Source organism: Littorina saxatilis, linkage group LG13, assembly GCF_037325665.1.
Source record: "Littorina saxatilis isolate snail1 linkage group LG13, US_GU_Lsax_2.0, whole genome shotgun sequence".
Lineage (NCBI taxonomy): Eukaryota > Metazoa > Mollusca > Gastropoda > Littorinimorpha > Littorinidae > Littorina > Littorina saxatilis.
The window spans coordinates 5,521,334-5,540,126 of NC_090257.1; the positions used below are offsets into that span (position 1 = coordinate 5,521,334).

The 18,793-nt window shown below is 45.1% G+C and overlaps 1 protein-coding gene across 14 annotated transcripts in view; it reads right to left on the minus strand.

The window, feature by feature from the left end:
- LOC138945936 (RCC1 and BTB domain-containing protein 1-like) overlaps nt 1–18,793 on the minus strand; it is a 69,642-nt gene that overhangs the window by 3,660 nt on the left and 47,189 nt on the right. For 4 of the 14 annotated variants that reach the window (XM_070317460.1, XM_070317461.1, XM_070317462.1 and 1 more), the window contains exon 14: nt 9,671–9,804. In XM_070317460.1, the coding sequence (XP_070173561.1) occupies nt 9,671–9,804 (134 nt within the window). Of the gene's footprint in view, nt 1–5,467; nt 9,805–18,793 lie in introns of those variants that run through there. The other 10 variants (XM_070317467.1, XM_070317466.1, XR_011449138.1 and 7 more) reach the window with 9 other exon arrangements.

Here is an 18,793-nt window from a genome sequence, read left to right on the forward strand (position 1 = left end):
GAGCGCTGAGCACTAGAGTTTGGGACACTGCCTTGAGCGCTGAGCACTACGCCTAGAGTTTGGGACACTGCCTTGAGCGCTGAGCACTAAGCCTAGAGTTTGGGACACTGCCTTGAGCGCTGAGCACTAAGCCTAGAGTTTGGGACACTGCCTTGAGCGCTGAGCACGAAGCCTAGAGTTTGGGACACTGCCTTGAGCGCTGAGCACTACGCCTAGAGTTTGGGACACTGCCTTGAGCGCTGAGCACTAAGCCGAGAGTTTGGGACACTGCCTTGAGCGCTGAGCACTAAGCCGAGAGTTTGGGACACTGCCTTGAGCGCTGAGCACTACGCCTAGAGTTTGGGACACTGCCATGAGCGCTGAGCACTAAGCCGAGAGTTTGGGACACTGCCTTGAGCGCCGAGCACTAAGCCTAGAGTTTGGGGCACTGCCTTGAGCGCCGAGCACTAAGCCGAGAGTTTGGGACACTGCCTTGAGCGCTGAACACTAAGCCTAGAGTTTGGGACACTGCCTTGAGCGCCGAGCACTAAGCCGAGAGTTTGGGACACTGCCTTGAGCGCTGAGCACTAGAGTTTGGGACACTGCCTTGAGCGCCGAGCACTAAGCCGAGAGTTTGGGACACTGCCTTGAGCGCTGAGCACTAGAGTTTGGGACACTGCCTTGGGCGCTGAGCACTACGCCTAGAGTTTGGGACACTGCCTTGAGCGCTGAGCACTACGCCTAGAGTTTGGGACACTGCCTTGGGCGCTGAGCACTGAGCACTAGAGTTTGGGACATTGTCTTGAGTGCCGAGCACTGAGCACTGGAGTTTGGGACATTGTCTTGAGCGCTGAGCGCTGAGCACTAGAGTTTGGGACACTGCCTTGAGCGCCGAGCACTGAGCACTGGAGTTTGGGACACTGCCTTGAGCGCTGAGCACTGAGCACTGGAGTTTGGGACACTGCCTTGAGCGCTGAGCACTGGAGTTTGGGACACTGCCTTGGGCGCTGAGCACTGAGCACTGGAGTTTCGGTCACTGCCTTGAGCGCTTAGCACTGGAGTTTGGGACATTCTTACTGTATGCATATGGTGCGTTTTCCCAAGAGGTTGGGCAGTGATGTTTTGGATTAACAAGAGCAAAACAGATATTGTCAAGAGCAAGAACAAGAATTTAATCAGGCTGTCTGCAAGATGGCGGACTGTTGACTTCGGTGTGTGTGGGGCTCCAGTAAAAGTGACTGTGGTGTGTGTCTGCCTATCATGTGAGGTGTATTCTTCGACAAGCCGACTGCTAATGGTTTGCTTTATTACCCGACAACAATATGGTATGTTGAGACCTTGTGTATGACTTGCAAGCTGCTGACTTTTCTTTTCGATACGATGAATGACATTGCATGTTTGACACAGCTACAGCGACAGTTACCTGCAAGTTACCTGCATAAGCACGCGCACGTGAATCTCTCTTTTTACCTGCTGTGACCGTATTGCGCTGTGCTGTGCCAGCTTCAGCAGACCGTGACTTCAGCGTCACAGTGGTTAGGACAGGCACATGAAATGCTTATGACATTCACTTTGCAGAACCTCTTTGGAGTCTCTTGAGTCTTGAGTCACTTGAACACACATCAGAAATCAGATGTCTGAACCACCCGAGTCGTCAAAAAGAGGAAGGGCTGCGGTGTCACCAATTACCGAGGAAGTAGGCAAACGACCGTGTTTAGACCTTGACGACAGTTACACGCAGGCGTTTGATGGTACGACAATCATCGAGTCCAACGATCCCCTGCACAGCACCGTCATCGAGGCGTCACCACTAGGCTGCAGCACCATGGACACAGGGGCAGTGAAGGAAGGACTCCGTGAAGCCCTTTCTGATCCAGCAATCATACGACTGCTCACCGAGGCTGTTGTAGCCCCCCCTAATGGCACAGATAAAGTCCCTGCGCGAGACTGTTGCCCAGAAGGACAGGGAGATAGGTGACCTTCACGCCAGGGTAGACTCGCTGGAGCAGTACTCAAGAAGGAATTCTGTGAGGATCAGTGGCATCAAAGTGAAGGAAAATAAATCCACTGATGACATTGTAAAGAAACTCAGCGCCGAGATAGGAGTGAAGGTGACTGACGAGATGATCGACAGGTCCCATCGGGTCGGTAGGCCCGACCAGCAAGAGCGAGCGATCCTGGTCAAGTTTACGTCCTATCGGCATAAGAGATTGCTGATGGCAGCACGTCGGCTGTTAAAGAAGAAGACCCTAACGAGCCTTGGATTCTCTCCTTCCCGTCCCAGATCGGCGGCAGAGGCTGTGTCAGGACCAGCTAACGGCATTTTCATTAATGATGACCTGACCAGCCAACGCGCCAGACTGGCCGCCAGGGCCCGCCGCCTGAAGGGGGAGAAAGGATACAGGATACCTGGGTCTGGGACGGGGACATCTTCGTTAAGAAAAATGATTCTGTCTCAAGAATCACCACAGATTCAGAGCTTGACAAGTTACAGCAGTGCAACATCGTGGTGGTATGTTAAACTGCTGTCCTGTTCAGGCGCCAGAGAAGCTAAAGAAAATTCGTCTCTCTTTCCCTTTCTTCCATTTTTTTGGTCAACAAATGTGTTCCTGTCCCGTCGGGCAACACGTCGAAATGTTTACTTGCCCGACAACTTCTTCTTCTTCCGCGTTCGTGGGCTGAAACTCCCACGTACACTCGTGTTTGTGCACGAGTGGATTTTTACGTGTATGACCGTTTTTACCCCGCCATTTAGGCAGCCATACGCCGCTTTCAGAGGAAGCCCGACAACTGAATTGACTTGCTCGGGACCATCGGGAACCATGACGTGACATAAGTTTTCCCTTTCTACACACAATGTTCCCTTTCGTCATACAATCATTCATTCGCTCGGCTTCCTGGCGAGTGGGCGAATACTGAATTTAATGAAGATAAGTTGTGTGTGATATTTGTTTGTCTGTTCACTTAAAAGACCGTTGTGTCGATATATTCGTGACTGTAACGTAATGTTGTCAATAACAACGTTCCAACAACTTACCTTTTTAGTTTTTTGATTCCTTTCTACAAATTTAAGCTCCAAAATTTGGTCTGACCCAATCTGACATCTCCTTAACACTTGACTTGCCCAAGACCAAAATTTACTTGCCTCGGGCAATCGAGCAATACGGTTCAGGGCCTGTTTGATATGACAGAGGCTTTCCTGCACTTTAAGAAATGGGGGAATGATTGTGTTCAACAGTTAATCTAGGGTAATCACCATCTTTGACAACCAGTGCACGACCTCTGAAAAGTCCCGCATTGATTGAGGAACGAGTTGGCATCGATGCATGAAAGTCGTCTAATGATCAGCACTTTGTACGTCAAGGTCAGTCGAAGGTCGAGCAAGTGGTCACGTGCTTGGTTCTAATGGAGGATGAAATTATTATCATTATTATTGTGATCATTTTTATGCGCCTAATCTAGATATAGCCCTAGGCGCTTACATATTAATTTCTGCCGTTTGAAATGTAATTTTTTTACAGACAGACAAACAGACATTTTTTACACACAATATATAACGCATTCACATCGGCCAGTAAAGCTCAGTAGCCTATTAGGCGAGCATTCACCTTTCACGGCCTTTATTCCAAGTCAAACGGGTATTTGGTGGACATTTTTATCTATGCCTATACAATTTTGCCAGGAAAGACCCTTTTGTCAATCGTGGGATCTTTAACGTGCACACCCCAATGTAGTGTACATTGAAATGGTAGGAAAGGCTTAGTTAAAGGCACAGTCCTTCCCTCGTGAACGATTCGGGTCACCATCTCAGATCTGCCCAGGTTTCTAAATAGGATAAGATTATTCCTCCACTTGGTCACATACCAACACTCGACAGCATGGACAGGGTGGCCGAGTGGTAACGCACTTGCGCTCGGAAGCGAGAGGTTGCGTGTTCAGGCCTGGGTCAGGCCGCAATTTTCTCCCCCCTTTCCTAACCTAGGTGGTGGGTTCAAGTGCTAGTCTTTCGGATGAGACGAAAAACCGAGGTCCCTTCGTGTACACTTCATTGGGGTGTGCACGTTAAAGATCCCACGATTGACAAAAGGGTCTTTCCTGGCAAAATTGTATAGGCATAGATAAAAAATGTCCACCAAATACCCGTGTGACTTGGAATAAAGTGTAAAAAAATTCCATCTCACACGGCATTAAGTCTCAGAGCTTGGAAACATGAATACACGCATGCAGGAAAAAAATTAAAAAATGGGTAGCGCCGTATACTGTATGGCAGCTCGCTTTCCCCAGGGAGAAAGCAGCCCGAATTTCTGTGAGGTTACCCTCATGGACTATATAAAATCTTATCCTTATCTTATCCTTATCTTATCCTTATCTTATCCTTATCCATGTGTGTTTTCTGCGCACCCTGCACAGGAAGCAGTCGGGATGTTAGCTTGTGTTATGTGTTATGTGTTATGTGTTATGTGTTGTGTGTTGTGTGTTATGTGTTATGTGTTATGTGTTATGTGTTATGTGTTATGTGTCTTTCTTCTTCTTCTTCCTTCATGGGCTTAGACTCCCACGTTCACTCATGTTTTTAGCACGAGTGGATTTTTACGTGTATGACCGTTTTTACCCCGCCATTCAGGCAGCTTACGCCGATTTCGGGAGAGGCATGCTGGGTATTTTCGTGTTTCTATATAACCCACCGAACTCTGACATGGATTACATGATCTTTTCCGTGCGCACTTGGTCTTGTGCTTGCGTGTACACACGAAGGGGGTTAACTTCACTAAGCAGGTCTGCACATAAGTTGACCTGGGAGATCGGAATAATCTCCACTCTTAACCCACCAGGCGGCAGCGACAGGGATTCGAACTCACGACCTCCCGATTAGGAGGCCGACGTCTTACCACCACGCCACTGCGCCCGTCATGTGTCTAGGTAGAGGGATGGTGTTGTCCCATGCAAAGATGGTGGGGAGAGACAGCGGACATTGTGTGGTTGAAGGTTTGTGCGCGCGTGTGTGTGTTCACGACAGAAGGAATATTTATTTTGGACATCGGTTTTTTCATTTGAGGACCTCAAACGTAAAAGAAGAAGTTTGAGAACAACACAACAAAAACGGGAGTAAGTTTGAGAACAGACACGACTAATACTGATCAAGTAAAGGGAGTTTATGTGAAGCTGCAAAAATCAAAAGGAAATAAAGTCACATATGAAAAGAGCTGTAAAGATTGGTGTCCATTTATTGTATTGCCATGTGATGTCGCTAACAAGTGCAAGGTTACTTTCGTATGCTATTGTTACCACTCTGAATGTTCAATCTTTAATTTTCTTTTCTTTTGGTAGGTCTGATTTCAAGTAAAACGTTCGTTTATATTCAAACTGATGTCCGTTTTTAAAGTAAGGTAGATAGGTAGGATCACACACACACACACACACACACACACACACACACACACACACACACACACACACACACAGTTGTTTTTATTACGCACAAATAAAACACGGACTTCTTCATTTTATTGATGATTAGCATAACACTGTTGACATTGAAAGCTCGGGCATTTTATTTTCAGCAATACTGCAAGACCTAACGATCAGCAGAGTCACCTAGAAACACACTGCACATGCACTCCCTACACACACACACGCACGCACGCACGCACGCACGCACACAACACAACACACACACACACACACACACACACACACACACACACACACGAGCATTTTTATTTTGCGTAGGCAAGACTGACTTTGTTCCTTCTTAAAACAACAAAAGCAAAAAACACCACTGGAACAATCTAAATTAAACTGTAATTTATGACAAGAAAATCACGAATACTACGATGATATGACTAGCGATGGAATGGACAATTCACGCGAACATGAGATGCTAAAAATAATGAAAACAAGTTTGTATACTCAAAACCTTCCAAGGGAGTTGTAAGTTTTCACCTCCTACGGCAGTTGTAAAGTGGGTCATAAAAAAGCTCATATCATAAATAGATCTGATGTTATATAATACATATCTAGCAATATTAGGTAGATGCATCCATATAGATAAAAAAAATCACAACAATATAGGCTGTTGAGATTTTGTCCTGTGAAACATACACTTTTTGACATGATTCGCGGTTGAAGTATTTTTAGACATGATTCATGGTTGAATTATAAGGCTTTGGGGGCCTGTTGTCTGAGAAATTACAGAAATCTACAACAATTATATTCATCTTAAACACAAAGAGCTATAATAAATGCATCAAAGTGTACACCAACAGATCCGATTCAAAAGATACATACACAACGCTACTTTGGAGAGTTGTTTGGTGTCAGATGACCTGAATGAGATATAAAACCTTTCAAAATATCATACACACAAAATAGTGGAAAAAAATAAAAATAAAAAGAGAGAAAACTACAAAAATGCCACAGAAGCAGCGATAGTACACATGACATACCTTGGCACTGAGCTTTGAGGTGCCAGGTGATACTTAAAATGCCCTATGAAGCCTCGCCGAAATAACATGCCTGATAGCTGAGACTAGGTTGAATTGCCATGCAATACTTAACTTGCACAATGAAGCATGCACGCAAAACAATGCAACTGAGCTTTGGGGTACAGGTGCTACTTAAAATGCATTATAAAACTTCATCACATCATACGCGTTGTCTGATCCCACAAACCGTAACGGCCGGCTCTGTACACAGGTCCCATGGACAAAAAACATCTTGGACAAACCCCAACAAAACAGAAATCCTCTCACCACAGAGTCTTCAAGACAACCACAGCCTTCAAGACAACCACAGAGTCTTCAAGACAACCACAGCCTTCAAGACAACCACAGCCTTCAAGACAACCACAGAGTCTTTAAGACAACCACAGCCTTCAAGACAACCACAGCCTTCAAGACAACCACAGACAAAACAGAAATCCTCTCACCACAGCCTTCAAGACAACCACAGACAAAACAGAAATCCTCTCACCACAGCCTTCAAGACAACCACAGCCTTCAAGACAACCACAGACAAAACAGAAATCCTCTCACCACAGCCTTCAAGACAACCACAGCCTTCAAGACAACCACAGACAAAACAGAAATCCTCTCACCACAGAGTCTTCAAGACAACCACAGACGAAACATAGAAGATGACAAAAAAAGAATACACCATTTATGACATCAGAAGGTACCACAAAAGAAACATTATACCAGAAGCAAATTAGAATGATACACCATGACGTCACAAAACCTTTCCATGCATGATGAGCGTTAGTATGGCATGACGTCATGAAACCGTTACAAATAGGATGAGCGTCAACACTACTTGTGACCATGAAGGGAAAGAACCTTTTTCTCCACATATAAACAAAAACGATACAATTTAGCAAATTACCAATGACAGAAACAATTCCCAAACGTCTTTCGCAGGAATTCAAAATTTGTCTTGAAAACGTGTGAGAGCCACATACAAAGTTAAAAGTGAATCGCATCCCAAATCCTGGACACATTTTGACAGCATGGAACAAAACGCCATCATGGCATCAAAAACATCTTCTTCGGCATCACTCATAAGTACTCTCAATTCGGTAATACACGAGAATATCAAGGCGAAGTCCAATAAGTCCTCACCAGCACCCAGTAACATAAAGCATTCCCTTTCATCTCGCATGCTGCTAAGACCATGCCATTTAAAATAGGCCCTCAACAGTACTCAAAAATGTCCCTTCCAGCCTGTGTACTTCTTCTTCTTCTTCTTCTGCGTTCGTGGGCTGAAACTCCCACGTACACTCGTGTTTTTTGCACGAGTGGAAATTTACGTGTATGACCGTTTTTTACCCCGCCATTTAGGCAGCCATACGCCGTTTTCGGAGGAAGCATGCTGGGTATTTTCGTGTTTCTATAACGCACCTAACTCTGACATGGATTACAGGATCTTTTTCGTGCGCACTTGGTCTTGTGCTTGCGTGTACACACGGGGGTGTTCGGACACCGAGGAGAGTCTGCACACAAAGTTGACTCTGAGAAATAAATCTCTCGCCGAACGTGGGGACGAACTCACCCTGACAGCGGCCAACTGGATACAAATCCAGCGCGCTACCGACTGAGCTACATCCCCGCCATGTACTTCAAAACCATCCCATTTGAGGTACGCCCTCGACAGCACTCAAACATTCCTTTTTCAACCTGTATACTTCAAAACCATCCCACTTGAGGTACGCACTCGACTGCATTCAAACATTTCCCTTTAAACCTGCATACTACTACAAAAGATTTCCATTTGAGATATGCCCTCGACAGCACTCAAGAAGTTCAAACCTGCATACTACAAACCATACCATCAGCGATACGTCATCGACAGCACTAAACAAAAAAAGTCCTTTTTAACAAGAATACTACACGACCAAATCACTTGGCATACCTGATACGCCCTCGCCATCACCCAAAAAGACCCTGTCCATCCTGACCTCAGGTCAAAATGAGTTCGGCTCATTCTATCCCTGACTTGGTTTTCCTTGTCTGGCGAGGAAATCGATTACATATTTAGATCTTTTCGTAATGTGTTACGGATATAAGCAGATTCGCGATCGTCGATAATGATTTTTCATGGTGTTGTGTAATTTTTAAATTACAAAGGAATTGATATGTAAGACAGTTACAAGCGAGCTATTTTTCGCGGCTGTATTTACTGTGCAAACAACTCTAAATATGGCAAGTGTCACGTGATAATCAACCGTTTGGTTTCGGCGCTCGCTGGAGCAGACGATTTTTTCTGACAGTGATGCAACCATATATTACGGTCTCCTTCCGGCAGCAGTCCCAAAATTTCGACTTGTTTTGACCTTAGAACGATGTCTTTATCATAACTGTGAAGAACAGAACGGAGATCACTGTCGAAGTCGGCCAATCTGCAATCTTTCTTTCTTTATTTGGTGTTTAACGTCGTTTTCAACCGTTCAAGGTTATATCGCGACGGGGAAAGGGGGGAGATGGGATAGAGCCACTCAAACAAGTTCAACAACAGCAACCCAAAATCACAAACCAAAATCACAAAAGGCCACGTACGTAGTCTGACGCATATTCTCAAGATCATTAAAAAAGCAACGTGCCAACTAACACAAGACCGTGTAGCGTGGCATTCTATTCTTGAGATCCTTCGCCAGATCCCTTTACATCGAGACTCGTAATGAGAAGACCCTATAGTTGACACACATCTTCGACAACATTGGAAGAATCCTGCAGACAAACATACACATCTGATCCTCACCCAATTCGACATACATCATCAAGAGCACTCGAAAAATCCCTTCAAACTATACGATGCGGACCTGGCAGTATGATACACGTCATGGACGACACTTGATACAAAACAAAGAACAAAACTAATAAAAAAAAAGAAAGAAAAAAAGGTGACACAAAACTTTCTCCGACAGCAAGGTACAACACCTTTTAACAACAGACAAAGGACACAAAACTTTCTCCGACAGCAAGGTACAACACCTTTTAACAACAGACAAAGGACACAAAACGTTCTTCAAGAGCAACTTACAACACCTTTGAGAAAAAAAAATCACAATTGAAGAAAAAACACACACAAAAAACAAAAAACAGTGACACAAACTATCTCCAACAGCACCTTAGTGAACACAATGTTATCAGTGACCTTCGGCCACGCAGTCAGCGCGTGTTGCCATGGCCATCAGTACCTGAAGGCTCCGGCTGAGGCAGCCTTGCGGATGAACTCCTTCATGACGCACCCATCCAGCTTGGAGAAGGCTTCCGTCTGCGTCACCGCCGTCAGGTGATTGAGGGCGAAGCGAAAGCAGAACTCTTCCAGACCCTGCAACAGGAGCACAGAATAACGTGCGGCTAATATTCAGTATATCTGTAATTGAATATCGAGCAATATTTGTCAGCCTCACAGGTCAACTGTCGTGCAGACTTGCTCGTACTTTATCCCCTTTGGTGTATACACACAATCACAAAGCCAAGTACAGACGGATAAGATCCTGGAGTCCATGCCAGTTCCTAGGGATATGTATAAACACAAAAACACCCAGCATGCATTCTCTGAAAACGGAAACTGTCTGCCTAAATGGTGTGTGTGTGGTGGGGAGGGGGGGGGAAGCGAAGGCCATATACATAGATATCCAAGAGTAGGCTACACTTGGGAGTTGCAGCCCACACACGCAGAACGATAAATAAAAAGACGCTACGAGGTCCTCCATGCTGACTTCGGCACACTCCATCTCGTGAAAACCACTCGGTTCACCATCTTACATCTGGGCAAGCTTTTCCACGGTTCAGGACAATCCCGCCTCCACTACTACACATACCAACACACTGACTACGTATACTTGGTGTGGTTAATTGGATTATTTTAGGCACAATTTCTGAGAAAATTAATCCAGTCTCTCTCTCTCTCTCTCTCTCTCTCTCTCTCTCTCTCTCTCTCTCTCTCTCTCTCTCTCTCTCTCTCTCTCTCTCTCTCCTCTCTCTCTCTCTCAGTTCACGGAATTATTCTTCCCTCGAAGTTGCACACGTTTTTGCTTGATTGATACAGTTTTTATTATGCCTTTGACAATAATATGTCTTGTCATCATTTTCACGAGTTTTCATTCACAAACACCTGGGAAATAAATCTCATGTTTCCCATGCAATAAATCGAGGTGGTGAATGGGTTTGAGCTTTCAGGTGAAACGTGGATTGTCAAAGTAAAAGCCAATCAGGCTGATTGTTTGATGTGTGGAACCATCGCGGCTTTGGATTTGTGTTTCCGAGGACAACGATTGTAAGCATTCACTCTCAAAGACCCAATCAATGTTGACAATTACCGCGGCGACTCATGGTCAATTTGCAACTTATCTCTGTAATCGCAAAATCCACAACGAAAAGTCATAAACACTTAAAAAGAAAAGAAATATGCTCAACACTTACTGAACTCACACGTATGATCGCAGCTCTGTACATTTTCAGACTGGAAGAAAAGCGTCAAAAAGCTACGTTTGACGTCACATACAAGGTTGACGTGTTATCTCGAGCTACTGTGACGATGCTTTGTGGCCCGGAGTTGGATTCTAAAAATTCGTCTCCCTGTGGGTTATTGTGCATTTTGTTGCACAACCAAAATGATGACAAAAACGATGTTTGGTGGCTTGTCGTCAGACCAGCATTTTTTTGTTGGTCCTCGGGGAGCATATCGCCTTTTGTCTCATATTTATCAACCGCGGCCTTCGGCCTTGGTCGATAAAGATGAAACAAAAGACGATATGGTCCCCTTGGACCAACAAAAAAGCAACCAAACATCTTATAATGTTCGCTGCGCTTGTATGTATATTTTTGTTTGTTTTTTTTAGTCTGTTAATCGTTTGCTTGTTCATCCTTTGTTTTTATTACGTATTATCATTAGATTAAACCCTCCCATGGGCGAGGGCTGGATGTAAAAAAGCACATGTTTGCTTATGCCATTACCCTCGTAAATAAAGAATTTGTCATTGTCCTTGTCCTTGTCCTTGTCATTGTCATTGTCTCTCTCTCTCTCTCTCTCTCTCTCTCTCTCTCTCTCTCTCTCTCTCTCTCTCCCTCCCTCTCTCTCCCTCTCTCTCCCTCCCTCTCTCTCCCTCTCCCCCTCTCTCTCTCCCTCTCTCCCTCTCTCCCTCTCCCTCTCTCTCCCTCTCTCTCTCTCTCTCCCTCTCCCTCCCTCCCTCTCCCTCCCTCCCTCTCCCTCCCTCCCTCTCCCTCTCCCTCTCCCTCTCCCTCCCTCTCTCCCTCCCTCCCTCCCTCCCTCCCTCCCTCCCCCCCTCCCTTCCCCCCCCCTCCCTCCCCCTCCCCCTCCCTCCCTCCCTCCCCCCTCCCTCCCCCTCCCTCCCTCCCCCTCCCTCCTCCCTCTCTCTCTCTCTCTCTCTCCCTCTCTCTCTCTCTCCCTCTCCCTCTCTCTCTCTCTCTCTCTCTCTCTCTCCCTCTCTCTCTCTCTCTCTTTTTTGTATTGTGTTGTCTGCTTGTCGTCCCAAGGATAAGAGTGTAAGAAAAGGCCCAACTCCTTAAATCTTTATCCTTTTAAAATAAAGTTCAGTCTCAGTCTCTCTCTGCCCCCCCCCCCCCCCCCCACACACACACACACACATACACACTCACACTCACTGTCCACCAGAACTTTCACTCTATTTCCTGCTTCATCCTCTCCCTTTTACCTACCTCCCCCTCCCCTCCCCCCCTCCCCCCCCCCCCCCCTCCCCAAGTTTCTCTCCAACTGTGAACGCCTACACAAGTACGTCACAAAACAAAAACCACCCTTGGGAAATCCCCCCCCCCCCCCCCCCCCCCCCCCCCCCCCACTTTCTTCGCAGCCGAGAGCTCAAAACAAGAATAGGCGGGCCTCGAGTCCCTCTCGGCCATTTTGAGCGCTGCAAACGTGCGGGGGCATCAACATTCGCCCATCAAATGATTGCCTGGGATCTCCTAGCTTCGGCAGAGGGCGTTAGTAGCGCCATGGTCGCCCTAGCACTGGATTATTTGTCTCCCCTGCCGAGCTTGCAGATCTCGCCGGCTTCGAGAATTGGAAGTGTGTCTCTCGCGAGCATTCACGACCTCACAATGTCTCTCAAGGCTTCCAGAATTGGCTGTGTGTCGATCTCGCGAGCATCTAGCTCTCGCAATGTCTCGCAGGCTTCGAGAATTGGCTTCAATGGTGTACGTCTCTCGCAAGCATCCAGCTCTCGTGGGGTTTCGAAAGCGCTGAGATTTTGCTTGGTGTACCCCGTTCGAGATCTAGCATGTCTTTCTGTACATGTGAAAGTTCATGAGCTCGTGGCACGCTTTCATGGCATTCCCTTCTTCGTCTTTTAGGACAGCAAAGAGGCCACACGTTTTCTATCGCAACAGCTTTATTCTCAGTCGAACCGAAAAGGCAAATCCTTAAAAGACACAACAAGCAATTTTCTCGTTTTGTTTGTTTTGTTGCTGTTGCTGTTCGTGTTTGTGCTATAACCATGGAGTTTTGAAGATTTTTTTGTACGGACCTTTTCATTCATTGTTTTAAGCTTGCAAATAGATAACCCTGTCACAATTTACTCTAAGTACAAATGCCAAATTTCCATTACAGTCTTGAACAACACAACACCATTGAAATAATCAATCAATCGATCAACCAATCAATCAACCAATCAAAATAAAACACTTTTTTTCTGTCCAAGTTTCAGGAGCCTGCACTGTAAACTGAAGTGTTCCACTTGTAAACACACTTTGTGTAACCAGTTGTGAACACTTGGTGACGAACTATATCATTCTTCTGGGGAAAAAAGTAGCACACAAGGTAAAGACTATCAAATGTTTACCACGTGAGCTACTTTTGCCAGTAGAATTATCATAGAGTATTTCACAAAGTGTATACAACTAGTTACAAAAAGTGTGTTCAAAAGTGAAACACTTCAGTTAACAGTGTGCCCCACAGTCTGCTGCAATCAAATGTGCGAATTAATTATTACATCCATTGCCACAAAGAGGACCAGAGGGACCTATCTAAAAGGCTTGGCTTGAGAAACTTTCAAGTAAGTGCACTTGTAGTCTAAGCAAAAACCAGGCAAACTTACTGTTATGCAGAAATAATTCACTTTTCGAGGATTTGCGTGGATTAGTACATTCCTGGGGTGAGTTTGTCTTATTTTTGTTTGTTTGTTTGCTTAACGCCCAGTCCACCACGAAGGGTGATATCAGGGCGGTGCTGCTTTGACATATAACGTGCGCCACACACAAGACAGAAGTCGCAGCACAGGCTTCATGTCTCACCCAGTCACATTATTCTGACACCGGACCAACCAGTCCTAGCACTAACCCCATAATGCCAAACGCCAGGCGGAGCAGCCACTAGATTGCCAATTTTAAAGTCTTAGGTATGACCCGGCCGGGGTTCGAATCCACGACCTCCCGCTCACTGGGCCACCGTGTTGCGGTATTTTGTCTTATGAAAGTGTCTTTATAAACTTACAACAAAGAAACAACATACTGGCTAACTTACTGTTATGCAGACATACTTCAGTTGCCGAGGATGTGTGTGGGCTAGTACATTCCTGTGGTCATATTTTGTCTTATAATAAAGAAACAACATACTAGCTAACTTACTGTTATGCTGACATAATTCAGTTGCCGAGGATTCTTGTTGACTGGTATATTTCTGTGGTCATATTTTGCCGTATGAAAGTGTCGTTATTAAATAATTCTTACAATAAAGAAACAACATTCTCAATGATGGATTAGTACGAACTGTCACCACTGATCGCGGACGAACAATCAAAGGAGTGGAGTGGCGTGGCGTGCAGTAAAGGGAGAGGTGTGTGCGTGTGTGTGTGTGTGTGGGGGGGATCTCTGGAGGAGGGAGTGTCTTGGGACAGCAATGCATTTCAATGAACACAATTCACGGCAGACGACAAAAAGCCCAGACATGCCACAGCAGGTCTCAGGCAACCTCACAAATCCCACCGAGTTGATTGATTTGTTCCCTGATCCCTTGTGGGCCCTCTTCTTGATCTCGTGATCTCGTGATCTCGTGACCTCTTTCGCAGCCTGTCCAATCAGCGTCTTTCTTGCTTTGATCTCGTGACCCATTTCACGCCATGTCCAATCAACGCTTTCGTCTCTCAGGTAGGTTATGAGTCTTAAACTCATTTGCATTTTTACGTGTCCGCTTAAACTGACGGACTCAAATGTGGAAAAAGATCAAGATCTGAAAACGTTGCCTTAAATGAGAAGTCCGTGGAAACAAAGCTCTTATCTGCTGCAAACACAGGACAGTTGGTTGGGGGAGGGGGCGATATTGTGCAACGATCTTTTATTTGTTTTGGAAAATTTCAGAATTTACTTTAACTAAAACATGTGTGGCAAGGAATTCTCTCCTCAGTGCAAATAAATCCATCCACACTCAACTTTCAGTACATACAATAGTCGTGTTGTGTGATAATTTACTATGCTGAAATCGTATTGTCAAAGACAATTTGGAAATAAACATATCCGTCTTGAGTACGGTGGCGCTCTATAATCCATTTCACACGCCGTGTTGCCTAGCTTGGCAAATGTAGGACGCACAAGTTACATTTGATGACGTTACTCGTACACCTACACGTTCTGTGAAACCCATTTTCTGGACCTATCCAGGGTAAGGTGTCCGAGGTAGTCTTATAGACTAATGTTTGTGATTTTTAATAATAATAATAATAACTGGACATTTTTAAGTACCTAACCTATGGCTCTAGGCCCTTTACAAAAGAACATATACAACTTGAAATAGAACAATTAAATGTACAGCCTGCATAAGACAATTAACCATACGGACAAAAATCACCACATGTACTGTTCACACAATATTCATATGCTATACACACTATATATACACACATACCCAACGCACACTTTCAACAATCATACCAACTTTAAGGGAGAGGAGAACGTGCAGAAATGGAATGGAAAAGACCTTAGGCCGGGTTGGTGTAATATTGTGTGAAAAAGAAAGTTTTCAACTGTTGTTTGAAAGAGCTGAGAGAGGTGCAGTGTCTGAAAAAAAAGCCCTGTTCAGAGGAGGAGGAGGAGGACAACAACAACAACAACAACAACAACAACAACAACAACAACAACAACCATGCAATGATGAGGGGTGGGTGGGGGAAGGTCCATTTAAAACCCAGTGAATGATGCCGAGCAAGTAGGCTTTGATGTATGACGCCTTGACAGCCTTGCCAACAACTTCACGCGCATAATTCTGAATTAGTATGCATCATAGACCACTATACGTCTGACCCGGGTTTAATCAGTTCACCCGTCAGTGGTTGATGAATTCTCGGTGTAAATACAACTTCAAAGTCAGCGTTAACCCTCAGTTGTGCGATGCGGAGAAGAATTAGTGAGCAACGAACAGGGTTTCCCCTGTGGTGAATATTCTATTCAACCAACAAGAGAAATCCTTTGCTGAGTTACTTTGCCGCACAACATCGGTGAAGATCAAGACTTGTATACAGCTATGCACGCAGCAACTTACAAGAGATGTTTTTATTTTCTCCCGCAGATGAAAAGATAGGGGCATACATATATATCTCACTTCATCATTAACAACACGTCAACCCAATTTTGGCCACTCAACACTTCAGGGGTGGGGGCTCTGTAATGCAACTCCGGACATAACCGAATTGTTTTTAACGTAATTTGCCCTTTCTCCCTACCCTTAACCTGCAAACAATTGTCTAACTTCCAAAAAGGATTTGAAAACAGAGACCGTCGATAGCTGTGATTTCCCTCTCATCTTCTGAATCTTCCTCTAAAAACTCTATCCCTCCCCCCTAATCCCCCCCCCCCCCCCCCCTTTTCCCCTTTCCCCCTTTCTCCTTGCCTCTAACCTGCACGCCACAAGTCGGAAGGGGAAGCCGTATGTTCGATTAATGACCGCAAGCAAATTAGGTCACGCGCCAGTGCGCCGACATGGCCAACAAACCAGTGCAGAAAGCCATCATCGCTTCTCCTTGACTGCCTGTTACCGTGCGGCAGGCGGCGAGCGGGGCCCGGGTACACCTTTGATCTGGGCCAGGCATAAATTCTGCCTTGCTGTGCATTGTCCTGCTGGTGAACTTTGTCATGGAGTCAACTTTCTCTTTCTTCTTTTTGGGGAGGGGGGGGGGGGGGGGGGGTGGGGTGGTGGTGGTGTGTGTGTGTCTGTATTTCTATTCTTAGATATAGTCATTTTACTTGTAAACAATACATTTGTGTGTGTGTGTGTGTGTGTGTGTGTATGTGTGTGTGCGTGTGCGTGTCAAGTTTTTGGCTCACGTAAGTGTAGCCTATGCGATCGTAACTTTGTCTGTCTGTGCGTGTGTGCGTGTGTATGTCTGTGGTAGAAACTTTAACATTTGAAGACGTCACATTATGGCGTAAGAGGGTTAGACGTCACGCGAAGGAATTACTGAAAGTCTCGGTCATTGTTATTTTGAGCGGGCCGAGACTAGTTGGCAGTCGTGTCCCTGTAAGTAGGCTACATGCAGACAGACAGATCTAGATCTAGTGTCTCGCTTTCTTGCACAGTGTCACCTATGCTTACTGTGTGTGTGTGTGTATGTGTGACGGAGTGATTGAGTTTGTGTTACTGTTTGTCGATTTCTTACGTGAGCCTTGAAGGCTTCGCCTCTTGTTTTCTCTGTTTCTTTCTTTCTTTTCTCCTTTCTATCCTCTTTCTTTTTTTCTTCTTATTTTTTGTTGTTCTCATACTTGTTTTTAGTTATATGCGGTTTTTCTTAATGCGTTTACTTTCATTTCTCTCTTTCGTCTTTTGTTTCTTTTTTTCTTTGTTCACCATTTTCTGTTCATTTCTTCCCTTTTCTTCTTTATTTCCTGGGTGGTATGCTAGGGGTGGAATGTGGATGTTTCTCTGTTGCCACAGCACGACACAGGTTAAACAAAGTTTCCACCAACACTTTGATAATGGTTGGACATATGCATGTGACCCTTTTGGGGGCCCAGTAGCTCAGTTGGTAGAGCACGGACTTGTGATCGGAAGGTCGCAGGTTTCAAATTCGGGTCGGGACGGACACAGGTCAACTTTATGTGCAGACCCAGAGATGGAAGCCATGTCCCACCCCCGTGTCACCACAATGGCACGTAAAAGATCTTGGTCATTCTGCCACAAGTGCAGATGGCTGATACTGCCTAAACACGCATACACTTGTGTATCGCGTCAAAAGCCGTGAGGGTGTAAAACTCTAATCATATAACCCATATCTTGTCCTTATAAAGGCACAGTGCAGCTCACAGCCTTCGTTTTGCGTTTTTGTTGCAGCTGAGTGCATTTACAGTTTGTTTGTTTGTTTGTTTATTTGTTGCTTAACGTCCAGCCGACTACGCAGAGCCATATCAGGACGAGGAAGGGGGGGATGAAGGGGGCCACTTGTCAAGCGATTCCTGTTTACAAATGCACTAACCCATTACTTGTGTCCCAGCAGGCTTTAGTAAAACTAAATTAATACCTACTGGAAGATTACCAGTTTCCAGTATGTTAAAATAGGCTTAACCTATCTACTGCTGGACTTACATCAGAACACTAACAGATTAAACTATACATGAATCGCGAGACAAGCGGCAAGAGAAGAGATTTTTGGAAAAAATACAGGTGAATGAGCAAGAAGGCAGAAAAAAGAAAAGAATTCATGAAGAAAAAGAGAGCATGACAGGAAAGAGGAACCAAAAATCTACCTAACAGCAAACTAGAAAGCTCCTGCGGTTCCAAAAAAAGGAGGGGCCTTTAATTTCATAACCGCAGTGCCCCACTGCGGGATCCTATTTACAGTTCAAAAATCCTCCTATGGTAGTAAAACAAACCCAAAACTACCCAACGACGACATCTGTGAAGCTCGACAGTTTCTTGTTCACGCGAGTGCATAAATTAACCTAGTTATTACGTGGTGTTTGGTTGGAGTTCGATTCAACTGAGTGATTCCGGCCTCCATTTTGTTTTACACAAACTCATGATGACGTCTGACATAGTTTGCTAGTGACGTGTCTTTGTGTGCATGATGTGGTGATCTACCTGATCTAAATTTAGATCCAAAAATAGGCCAAGACCAGCCGGGTCCGAGTACGAAATTAATTCGTAAAAAAGTCGCAGTTCTTGACTCTTTGGGTGCAAGTCAATGAAACTTGGTAGTTCTTCCAAAGGATAGCTGCCTGAGGTATGACTAAAAGCCCCAGGGGCTCCGTGCACCTGGATGTGACAAGTTCAGGTTGCAGTACCTTTAAGAGGCGAAATATTTAGCCTGTAGGACATAAAGCAAGTTCTCTTTTTTTTTGCACACAGTCATATT